The following is a 12,550-nucleotide window of genomic DNA, read 5'->3' as shown; positions in this document are numbered from 1 at the left end:
CCTGAGAGTATTTCCTGCAGGCTGGTAGGTGTAAAACAGCAAACACATTGGCCTAGGGCCAATCAAATGAGCCAAAACTACACCACCTCTTCAGATTTGTTTCTTCCTGCTGTAATTTCCCTCATCCTTAGGGTATTCGTGAGCTTTCTCTACCTGTTATAGTTAAAGTGTTCAGTAGAGGACCTGATAGATAATATTTTTTGCTTCTTGCTGGAAGATGATGAGGTGAGTTGGGGGATAGAAAGGAGCAGTCAAAGAGACTGGTAAAGGAATATTTGAAAGGGTCATTGAGGAAGGCTACTGGGAGACTAGATGCAAAAGCTTAGTAAAATAACTTACCTCTCCCTTTAGATGACCAACCTTGGGAACAAATTTTCCACTTACTAAAATCACTTGTCAATCTGTGGCAGATGTGGGAATGGAACTCATAGGAAGTTATAGTACAACTAAAAACAATAGAACAGAGAACAGCTTCTGGATGACATCTTGCAGGATCCGGCTGAGACTATAAAAACCTTGAGCAAACCATCCCCAAATAGAGCAGCTACATAGACTCTTTTCATCTTGCAATTCAACAAGGCTTATCCAACTGAGGCAGGAGATAGGAGGGAGGAAACTCTGGAGGTGCCACAGTGTTACAGAGCAAGGGGGGGGTGGTTCACGATAAATTATTACAGAAAGGATTCCGCCTTTCTGTCTCTGGAGGTTCCTTCCCTCACGCCCACCTGCTAGGTTCGAAATGCCCGCCGCCAGAGGAAAGACGTCTCTCAATGCCAGAGACTGGTGAAAAGGAAAGGAATTGTTTATTTAAAAGTTACACAGACTTAGAGTAATAGCTTAATGTCTTCAATAAGATACTAAAGTCCTCTAGAATACCCACAGATGCACAGTCCTTCCCTCTCCCCGTGCCCAGTCCGGGGCACCGTGTCTCAGGGAAAGAAGTAGAAGTCCGTGATTCAGGCTCCCGGCACCATCAGCGGTGTGGCTGCTGCAATCTCCAGTTAATCCAAAGCCATGCGGCACCTTCTCATGGCCCACCAGCAAGAGTCCTTCCTCCCCTTTCTTCCTGGCAAAGTCTCTCCTGCTGCCTAAGCCGCGTGGCAAAAAGAAGCACTCCAAAACCTCGTGGTCCTCTCTACTCTCCTTCAGAACCGCGTGGTACTTCCATTTACTTCAGAACCGCATGGTCCTCTCTTTACTTCACCTAAGCTGCCTGATCCTGGCCCTCTTCCTTTCCCCTCAGAACCTCGTGGTACTCTCCTCTTTTACTTCAGAACCACATGAACCTCTATCTACTTGCTTCAGAACCTCGTGGTTCTCCCATTTACTTCAGAGCCGCGTGGTCTACTCCCTATTTACTTCAGAGCCGCATGGTCTCCTCCCCATTTACAGCAGAGCCGCATGATCTACTCCTTTCTCCCCCAAAACCTTGTGGTCCTCCCCCTTCTATGGCTGCCGCGCCTAGGTTTAAATCCCAGTGCCCATCTTCCTTTGCAGCCCCATTTCTCACTCCTCCTATAGTCAGCTACACCTGCCAGCATCCTTGTATTCTTCCAGCTTTACTGGGCTGCCATAGTAAGTCTGGGCAGGTGTGGCCCCATGGCATGGAGCCAGTCATCTCCAAGCTCTCCCACAGGCCCTGTAACCAGGGGGAGTTGCTTCCCAGTCCCATCTTGGGTGGAAGTCACTCCCATCTCCCTGGCTCAAAGCAGGGCCACAGCTATTTAACATATCTATGAAACCAGTTAAAGGTTATAGATATGTTAAATGACTGTGCCAGGGGTTAGCTGCAAAGCTGTTGCTACCCAAAACAGCTCTGAATGGCCCTGTTCCATTCGTCCCATCCCCCCTGGCTCAGGCTTGTGGGGGTGAGGACATCCTACATACATTTTTCTAATATTTCCTGGACGTCCCAAGTCCTGGACCCCATTACAAATCCCTTCCTGGGGCCCTCCTCTTGGCTGCACCCTGCTTCACCAGGGCTAAGATAAAGGACGTGGATACAGCGAAGACACCGTGTTCTAAGACGGTTGTTCCTGCTTTCTGGAAAAGCGCTGAATCATGGTGACTCATGAATGCACCTGCGCAGAAGATGCTGCATGACCCCTGCTTCATTGTAATAAATTAAAATTGTGCGACCCCCTTCTCCAGTGGCCAATAAGGAAAATCATGGGAGACCACATGCGCCGTAGTTTTAAAGTAGTACAACTACTTGTACATGCACAATAATAGCCCACCAAAACTAGCCAGGAAATATCCACCCTATAAGAATAGAATCCTTACAGCACCTGAGGTCAATCTCTGCTTGGAGAGGGCCTGCTCCCATGTTTTGTGGAGTGTACTATCGCTTAATAAATCTGCTCTCTCTCTGCTATAAACTCAGCGTGTTTGGTTCAATTCTTTGTCCATAATCATGAAGAACCTGGTTACCTGTGCCCACCTGTGACACCACTTGTCTGCTCACCTGCCCATTATTTGGAAGAGTGATTATGTAACAGGATAGATCTGGCCCGAAATCGCTGGGAGGCTTGGGAGCCCCTAGCCTGGAGGGAACCCTGATCCACCAGAGCCAGCCCCTCCCCCTCAAAAGGAAGGATGTTGCAGAGAGCACTGGTTGTGGAACCTCCGGAGGCTTCCTGAATTGAAATTGCAGCTGATAACTGGTGACAGCCTTCTTATACCCTAGAGCCAAACTGTAAACAAAGGCCATGTCCTTGTGCAAATGCTGGTGACATAGCTGGGGTGGGGGGGAGTTCACAGAGCATTTGGGGGCGGGATGCCCCTCCTAGGCAAATAGAGGCTGCTTGTCTGGGAAACTTCTGCCCCGTTGTGGAAAATGGCAGTCAAAAGGGGGTCAAAGACACTGGGGAGCTGACAAAAATGGTGGACACTGATGTCCCCTCCTGTATGGGATTCTGGGAGAGGACTTGTAAACAGAAGGAAGGTAGAAGCTTGCTCAAGGTCGCTTGTACTCTTGACTTTTTGGGCTCTTGCTTTGCCCTGCATGGTCAGAAGTGCTCCTGGGACTGGCAGATGCTGGGCTGACCTGGGACTTACGCCCTACAGGATTGGAAGCCAGATTCCTGGAGGCAGGGTCCCATGCTTGGATGCGTGCCTCACTCGGCTCCAGCTTTTGGGACTCTTCCGTGCAGCATAGCACGGCACATGGATCCTGGACTTCTTCCTGCCTTTCATCCTGAGAGCAGCACATGGAGACTGAGAGCACACGGATGCATGAGCTGAGAAGTACCTCACCAAGGAACTTCCCCTACATGACCATCTGGAGTAATCTGGCTGCACACCCCAGACCCTGAGAGAGAGCTGCTATGAAACAATGGCAACTCTAAAACCCACAAGTGCATACCACAGAGATGATGGAGACCTTTTTGCATGGCTGGCTGAAGCTCCAAAGAAGGACAGATAAGCAATAATGGGGAACTTCTGGGTGTGGCTTTGGTTTGCAAGTATTGTGGGAGCAAGGGAGGTTCTATATCTTGCAGAAAAGAAGGGTTAAGAACAAGAATGCTCTCAGCCACCTCAGACTGGGACCCCTCTTAATAAAAACCTATTACCTTTCACACAAATCTTTGTGTTATGTATATGCACGGTGGCAAGTGGCCTGACCCCATGTTGCCTGGTTACAGTTTGATTTCTGTTGCTCTTGGGGTACTCCAGATGCCCAAACAAGAATCAGAAGAAGAGCTCTCTGTCTCCCTTTCTCTCCACCACATTTCTTCTTTATTTCTCTTTTAATCAGAGTTGAGCAAGAATAGGAAGGAAAACATTTTATTTTCAAAGAATGTTTTCACTTTATGTTGTTGGACTCTATGTCCATATGTTCTTGGTGCAAACATCATCTTAAAAATGTAAAATCTTGGTTGAGTTTTGGAAATAACCCCAATTACCCCTTGAACTTAGATATTGATTTTAATCAGATTATTTTGGGTATAATCTTGAGGTATGTGTGTGTGTGTCCACGGGAATCATGATTTGTTCCAGGCTTAATGCTCCTCTTATCCACAATTAAACTTAAAAATAAATTGTATGCTTTTCAAGCTGTCCCATCTCACAGCCCCATTATTTCTGGCTGTTTCTGTTTAACCATTTCAAATACTCAGGGAAAGTTTCTTGTTCCTACCCTGATAAATGCTGCTCTTTTATACTTCTAGGAGAGAAAACATGAATTTCATCAAATGTCTAGGTTTTCACATGCTGGATACACAGGCCACCCATGTAAGTCTACCAAGAAGGGGCATGTGGTCTCCTTTTGGGGGGCTGTTTATTACATAAATATATTTGCACCAAGTTATACATGCACACAGGAATGCCCCTCTGTGTATCCAGGGGTAGTAGATACTACCCTAAGAGGACATACATAGGTCACAGGTGGGAACTGAATCTCATGTCACCTTTGCTTTAGAATCATCTTCAATCATCTGTGTTCTGTAGGTTAGCAAGAGTCAGGAAGACTTGTTCCAGTGTTATCTGGCTGATTGAATAATCTTCTAATTTGAATTGCTCTTTAGCTTCCTCCAAAATACCGAATACCTTCAACAACAAAAAGGTGCAGTCACCATTGCAGTCTTCCCTCTAGCCCCAACCCAGATGAGCCAGCCTCTCCTCCACTTCTTCCAACCTCTGCCTAGTTAATGTTGGCAGCAGAAAAGCCCAGAAGGGGAAGTGAGGAAAAAAAGCAGAATATATGATCAAGAAACTGATAGATGGAGTTCTCTTTCCTCATTTTCTTGATGGACATGGACTAATAATGGGATTTAGGGAGCAGAAATTCAAGCAAATAAAATCAAGTTTGTCTGAAAAGTAACCAAAAGTCTTTGCTCCTACATTAGGTTCCCATTACACATGCCTAAATAGTAAATATTTCCCTCGTCATTAGTCCTCTCTTAACATGTAATGTTAGAAAGGCATGGTTTCTAGTCACCTTTGCCCAGCTGTTGTCCTTGCTGGGAATGTAGTAGTTCAGGTTCCCTTGGTTCTCCTGCTTTAATATGCTACCTGAAAAAGTAAATACATTACACGTAGGATAGGTGAGTAATCTTACAGATTTCATTCAAAATTGCCAAAATACTGCTACATCTACTTAATTATATATAATAGAACTACAAATAAATGCCATTATGACAAAAGAGGGTATGATCAAATAACCCATGCTCTTTGGTTCGTATGACATGGTTTTTTCAGCAGATTTATTCCCAAAGAAATAGCCTTATTATGTGAAGCTCATAATTATTGAGGGCAGGCTTGCAGACACACGCATACAAAAGGTCAGCTCACATGCCCAATGAATGAACCCAAATCTTCAAAAATTCTAATGTTACTATTAAGACTTTATTCCTGCACATGGTGCTGAGAATATGAGCTGGGAAGATGTTCAGTCTGCTTGTGTGAGGTGGTATATCTGAACAGTGTGCTTGCTGGGGAGGAGAGACACACAAGGCCTCCTCACTCTGATGACATGCCATGGGAAAGAGGCAGTTATACATATACATCTCCCAAGTCAGGATGCTTTGGTTTTTTTTTTTTTTTACTGGTGAGTAAGAAACCATTTCTAATTTTGAACTGAGGTGTTTACACTTAATGCATATTTTCAGATTTTTGCAAATTGGATTAATGAATTAAAATGTGTTGAAGTAAAAAAATACATGTTTATAATGATGTGTAGATTTTCTTAATATGAATTTTAAAGCATGTATTGTCTCCATGGTCCCATAAGACTTTTCTTTTTTTGAATGTGAAGTATTTAAAACAGAGCTTCATGAGTTATTCAAAGCAAATATCAGTCCCATGTGCCACTTCCCAGCCTGTGTCCCCCATAAAATATAACTCATACATTTATTTTTATTATGGACTTTTTTTAGTGTTTTTTGCACCTATGCATGTACCCCTAAATTTAGGCAGAGTTTTCCTACTTTTGAACCTTATGTGAATGGAATCATCTAGCAGGGGTGTCCAACCTTTTGATGTCTCTGCACCACACTGGAAGAAGAAGAGTTGTCTTGGGCTACACATTAAATCCCCTTCAACACCTAACCACAAAAAAATCTCATAATGATTAAAGTAAATTTACGATTTTGTGTTGGACTGCATTCATAGCCATCCTGAGCTGCATGCGTCCTGTGAGCCACGGGTCAGACACCCTGAACTAATGTATATTCTTTTCTTTCTGCTTCTGTTACAAAACAGCACCTGGGGTCCTGCTGCACACCACCACCCTCTAGGCAAAATTCTGGAGGCAAAGGTTTGGTTATAAAGGTGTCCTTATTCAACACCCACACACGTTTGAAACAATAGCTTTCCACATGCATAAGTCACTTAGGCCTATCAATTAAAGCTAAAATCTTTAACTCTTGATTTCCCCTATCATTTGCCCTGTTAGTTTTTATCTTATTTCTATAGGATTAGTTTATAAACTAAAACAACATAAGATACAAAAGCTACACAATTTGGGGGGAATGGTCAGCTTCTGCATCAGAGACCATCCCCTCTAGAACACCCAAAGAAAAACAACTCTGCCACCCTTGCCCGCCCAGCCCGATCCTAGCCTGCACCCAGAGTTTCTTCTCCCATTCAAAATACCACCCTTTGGGAAACGCAAGCAGCTGCAGCATGATAATTCAGGCACCCTTTAGGGAGAGAGCCCAAGAATCACTCTCTGCCCTCTTTTTATTTTAATCTTCTGGCCCATAATTCCATGTGCTTCAGAGGTATTCAGCTTCTCGGCCAATCCCATCCTAGGCTGTTCACCATTGCCTGGAGCAACCTCCTCCTAAGGCCCCTTCCTACTCCTCTTCAGTGATCTGGTAGCTCTCTGTATTACTTCTTTCACTAAGTTTTTGTAAGACTCATGTGGTTGTATCTAGCTATAATTCATTTATTTTCCTTTCTAAACTATAATCTGGAGTAAAAATATCCACAATTTATTTACCACTCAGCTACTGAAACTATAAGAACATAAGGAGAGAGAAGATGGTGGCAAAGTAGGGGGGTGCTGAGCCCACTTGCTCATGCACCCAACTGGGAAACTTAGTTGATCTTCTGGAGGACAAAATGAATAACCAACTGAATCTTAGCTGATAGGAACTTTGGAAGCCAAAGTGTTCAGAGGATGCTTCAAAGCAGGTGGTAATGAGGTTTTGTAGCCAGACGGGGAAGTCCCCAGACAGGGACAGTCCTTGGACTTGGCACCAGAAAATGCAGCTGCCACCTTGAAAACGTTGGAGAAGAGCTGGGTCAGTGACAGCAGCCTAGTGGCTCTCTCCTCTCCTAGGGCCAAATCACAGACCCTCACCAGGAGAGACCTGAATGTATAAAGTGGCAGGGAGGGAGAAAAGGCAAACAGACACACACAAAGTTGGTGGTGCACCAGGTTGGGGCAGCAGTTGCTGGCCAGGAGAGTGCCAGAGAGTTGGGGGGATTCTGGCACCTGGAGTTAGGAGAAGGGGTGGGCTGCGACTGGCAGTGTTTGAGATAGAGTCTGGACTTGCCCGAGAATTGGAGGGTCTAAAAAGCAGGGCGATGGCTCTGAGTGGCAGCAGAGCCCAAAGAGACTTTTTTGAAAAGGGGAACTGTGGTGCACTGGACAGGGACCTTGCATGTGCAGCTGCCCGGCCATCACGGATGGGGGACTGTGGGCATGGTTAGCTCCCACTCAGTGTACTTCATGGATTAATCAAAGGGGTACAAAGTGAGGTGGTTAATCGGTGCCATCCTGGTTCAACTGTGCAGAGTAGAGAGTGCAGGCCACATAGTACTCTGAGGGCGAGGGCTGGAAAATGGGCACCTGTGATTATAGTAGTGAAGACTGAGCTTACTTCCTTGTGGAACCACCAGAAAGTGAAAGCAGAGCCCAGTCCTTCATTGTCTACAAGAGCCAGGAAGATCTACAAAACTAGCTGTTCAGGCTTAACAGACACCAGTAAGTGGCTTTTTTTTTTTTTTTTTTCCTTGCAAGAGTAGGATAGTAAGACCTGGAGCTGAGACAAAACCAGAGACAGATCCAGAAAGAAGTCAGATGGTGAACACCAATAGCTGAGAAAAATTTCACCTTGCTCTTCATCAGAACTTGTATGTTTTTCTATCTCTTTCTCTTCATTTATGTAGGGTTTTTTGTTTGTAGTTATTTGTTTTGTCTTGTTTTTATCCCTTTCATATTCCATTTTAATTTTCTTCTTTCACTTCACTTGTACTCTAAATAACTCACTACTCTTGGTCTTTTACTTTTTATTCAGATTACGTATTTTTTAAAATCATATTGTTGTTATTCCAAATCTACACAGCACCCTTCCCTGGTCCTAACTCATTTATTTCTCCATCTTCCTGAACTTTATTACTGTTGTGGTAAACTTTGTTTTCTCTTACACCATGCCGTGTTCCTATCCCTTATTCTCACTATTTCTCCTCCATCTGACCTTGCATAAGCACTCTTCTTTCCTAAGTCAGCTCACATTCTTTTTCCCCTCTTATAAGAGTCTTATTTCTTTTCCATATTTTGTAAATTGTGGCTAGTTTGGTGAACTATGATGGCCATTGCTGTAGTTTTCCAACACAACTCCTATTTGTTCACTATTTGTTTGTACTTTAAATCCCACAGCATACTCTCCTGTTTTCTTACTCCATTTTGCCTCCCTGCAACCCTTATCAGTTGAGTGAGGAATTTTATTTCATTTTATTTCTTTTTTTCCTCCCTCTCCCAACCTGGGCTTTGCTCCTTACTCTTAAAGTTTGCTTCCCCAATCCTCTCAAAATCATTTTTATTTATGGTAGACATTTCATATTCTATTTCTCTTTTTTACAATATTCTTGCCCCCATTCCACCTTTTTAAACTTCATTCAGCTGTTGTAGCTATTGAACCTGCTCTGCTTTTTTGCAATTTTGCTCGTGTGGGTCCAATACCTTTTCAATTTTACTTCAGACCTCATAGTATACTCTTCCCTTTTCTTACCCCATTGTTCCCATTGCCCTTTTGTGTTTTATTTATGTTTTAAATTTTATTCTCTCCCTTTCTTCACCTCAGTTCTATCATTACTCTTATGAATTCTCCCTCTTACCACTGAAATATTTGCCCCTCTTTTAGTCATCTCATATACCTTTTGTCATATTTTATAATATTCATAATCTGTCTTCACCTTTATTAATCTTTGCTCAATTGCGGTCAAGATTGCTGATGTGGTAGGGGGCTCTTTTTGCTGGCATAGCTTTGGCTGTCTGGTAATACTACTTTGTAAACTAACACCTGTACAACAGCATACAAAACAAGGTGGGAGTTCTGACTACCAGTAAGACCAATAGAGGGGAGAACTCACCAACAAAGAAGCCACCAACAAGTAAAGCCAAAATACAACAAGAGAGCCCACACAAATGGAGGAAAGGGCAATCCTAGACCATCCAGACAAGGAGATCAAAGAGACCACACCACTGAGTCCCACAGAATTCCTACCACAGAAGTCCATCCCATGAAGACAGCAGGCAAAGCAGAGCATTCTAGACACAAAAACTTAAAAAAAAGAGAAAACAGTCATCAAAAATGGGGTGATGAAGAAAGAAACCCCAATCAAAAGGAATGGAAGAATCCCCAATAAAGAGCTAAATGAAATGAAGGGAAGCATACCATCAACATAGATCCAAAAGAATTTTTACAAGAATGCTCAAGGAACTCAATGACAACCACAAGGAACTGAGTGGGAACAACAACAGCATAAAAAAGGAAACAGAAACTATAAACAAGAACCAGGAAGAAATGAAAAATACAATTTCTGAATTAAAAAAATAAACTAGAAGGAATTACAGCTGGGTTGAATGAAGCAGAGGATTGTTTTAGTGAGCTGGAACACAAGGTAGAATGAAATACTGGGAAGAGAGCAGCATGAAAAAAAGACCCAAAAAGTATGAGTATAGCCTAAGGGAACTTCAGTTCAACAAGAAATGCAACAACATTCAAATCATAGGAATACCAGAAGGAGAATAAAATGAGCAAGGTGTTGGGAACCGCCCTGCCTGGTTTCAGAGGCTGTAACCCCCCATGGTTAAGGCTGAGTCAGAGTTGGGACCATAAGCCACTAAGGAGACAAAGCTTATCTCCCTGGCAGGTGTGCCACCTCTGCCCACTTCACCCTGCTTGGCCTCGAGCTTGGCCAGTTAGCCAATGACGGGTAAGAATCCTCAAGGGAGGATCAACCTAAGACAGGCTCTGATCACCAGGGATAAGCTCACAGGGAAGGACTCGGGGGGGCTATAGAAAAAGGGGGTGATGGACCCTCGCCCCTCGGCTTTGAAATAGCCTGAGTCCTCATTCTGTCTGCAAAAAGTCTCCTAATCTTTTGGCTGCCTTACTTCCCTTGCCTGACTTAAGCCTGAAGCAATAACAGAGGGCAGTACAGTCCTGTGCTGGGAGGGGCAGATTCCCTGGGGAATCAGGCCTAAGAAAAAATACATACATTCCTGTGAAACCTACTTAATTTGTACCCTCAGTTTAAAAGATAAGGGTCCAGACCTGAGATGAGTCTGGCACCTAAAGTTTTATAGCCCTCTAACTAATTGGCTGTTAACTCAGAATAAGCCCTCAAAGTTCTCTGTAAATCTTGTATTGTTTAACCCTTACTGGCTGACAATGATTGATGAGCTTTATCTGTATTCCTATGCGAATGGACCTAATAAAAGCCCCTGGAGAGAGAGGCTCTGGGCCCTTCTCCTTTGAGAGAAACGGCCACCTTTCCTCCCCAAGCAGATCATGTCTTGGTAGTCTTTTTCTTCATCCGTGGCAGACCGGGGGGGCTGAATTAAAGCCCCCCGACAGCAAGGGATAGAACACCTGTTTGAAAAAATAATGACAGAAAAATTCCATAACCTGGAGAGAGAAAAACCCATGCAAATACAAGAGCATAGAGGATCCCAATCAAGATGAACAGAAAGAAGACTACTCCAAGACACATCACAATTAAAATGCCAAGTTTCAAAGACAAAGAATGAATCTTAAAATCAGTAAGAGATAAACAAATAGTAACATACAAGGGAGCTCCATTAAATCTAGTAGCTGACTTCTTAACGGAAACACTACAAGCCAGAAGGGAATAGAAAGAAACATTCCAAGTAATGAAAAGCAAAAGACTGCAACCAAAACTACTTTACCCAGCAAGGCTCTCAATGAAAATGGAAGGTGAAATAAGGAGTTTCCCAGTCAAAAGAAGGCTAAAAGAATATACCTCCATCAAACCAACTTTGCAAGATATGCTAACAGGACTGCTTTAAGGAGATGAAGAACAAAGAGTGAGAGAGAGAGGGACACAGTTACAAAAGGGGAAAATGGCAATGAATAAGTACCTATCAACAATAACCTTAAATCTAAATGGATTAACTGCCTCAACCAAAAGACATAATGTGGCTGATTGGATAAGAAAACATGAAATAATTAAAAATAAAAAAATAAAAAATAAAAATAAATTAAAACTATTAAAAAAAAGAAAAGAAAAGAAAATGTGACCCACACATATTCTGCCTACAAGAGATACACCTCAGAAAAAAAAAGAAGTGAAGGGTTGGAAAAACACATCCAAGCAAATGGGGAGGGAAAAAAATCTGGTATGCCAATACATATTATCAGACAAAATAGACTTCAAAACAAAGACCATAAAAAGAGACATAGGAGGGCACTTCACAATACTCAAGGGAAGAATCCATCAAGGAGACATAAACATTGTAAACTGATAGGCACTCAACATAGGAGCACCCAAATATATAAGGAAAATCATGGGTGACTTCAAGTTTTACAGAGCACACACTTACAGTAGGGGATTTTAACACCCTACTGTAAACAATAAATAGATCTTCCAAACAAGGAATCACTAAGGATATTGTAGTACTGAACGATGGACAAAATCAAATGGACTTAACTGATATATATAGAATCTTTCATCTCAAAGAAGCAAAATACACATTCTTTTCAAATGCACATAGATATTTTCAAAGAAAGACCACATGTCAGGACACAAAACAATCATCAACAAATTGAAGAAAATTGATATATATCAATCATTTTCTCAGACCATAAGGGCTTGCAACTAAAAACCAACCTCAAGGAAAAAACTCGAAACCAATCAAATTCATGGAGACTGAATAGCATGCTATTAAATAATGAATGGGTCAAGAATGACATCAAGGAAGAAATCAAAAAGTTTCTGGAAACAAATGAAAATGAACACACAATGGTCCAGAACTTATGAGACACAGTGAAGGCAGTCCTGAAGGGTAAGTTCATAGCAATACAGGCCTACCTAAAAAAGATAAAAGCATTTCAAATAACAACCTAATACTACAGCTACAAGAACTGGAGGAACAACAATAAACAAATCCCAGAGCAAGCAGAAGGAAGGAAATAAGCAAGAAAATAACAGAATTAAATGACGTAGAGCCTAGAAGAACAATTCAAAGAATCAATAAACCCAGGAGCTGGTTCTCTGAAATATAAAAAAAATTTGACAAGTTTCTAACCAGACTCACCAAGAAAAAAAGAGAAAGGACCCAAATAAATAAAATTGG

The 12,550-nt window shown here is 42.5% G+C and overlaps 1 protein-coding gene across 1 annotated transcript in view; it reads right to left on the bottom strand.

Annotated features, from left to right (window-relative positions):
- Positions 1–4,428: 4,428 nt before the first annotated feature.
- Positions 4,429–12,550, bottom strand: part of LOC112304861 (phospholipid-transporting ATPase ABCA3-like) — a 298,559-nt gene continuing 290,437 nt past the window's right edge. The window contains exons 29-30 of the mRNA XM_024560544.2: positions 4,940–5,013; positions 4,429–4,548 (exon numbers count right to left, since the gene is read on the bottom strand). Of these exons, the coding sequence (XP_024416312.2) occupies positions 4,429–4,548; positions 4,940–5,013 (194 nt within the window). The remainder of the gene's footprint in view (positions 4,549–4,939; positions 5,014–12,550) is intronic.

This window comes from Desmodus rotundus, chromosome 1, assembly GCF_022682495.2.
Source record: "Desmodus rotundus isolate HL8 chromosome 1, HLdesRot8A.1, whole genome shotgun sequence".
NCBI classification, from domain to species: domain Eukaryota; kingdom Metazoa; phylum Chordata; class Mammalia; order Chiroptera; family Phyllostomidae; genus Desmodus; species Desmodus rotundus.
This window is presented reverse-complemented; position numbering and strand designations above follow the sequence as displayed.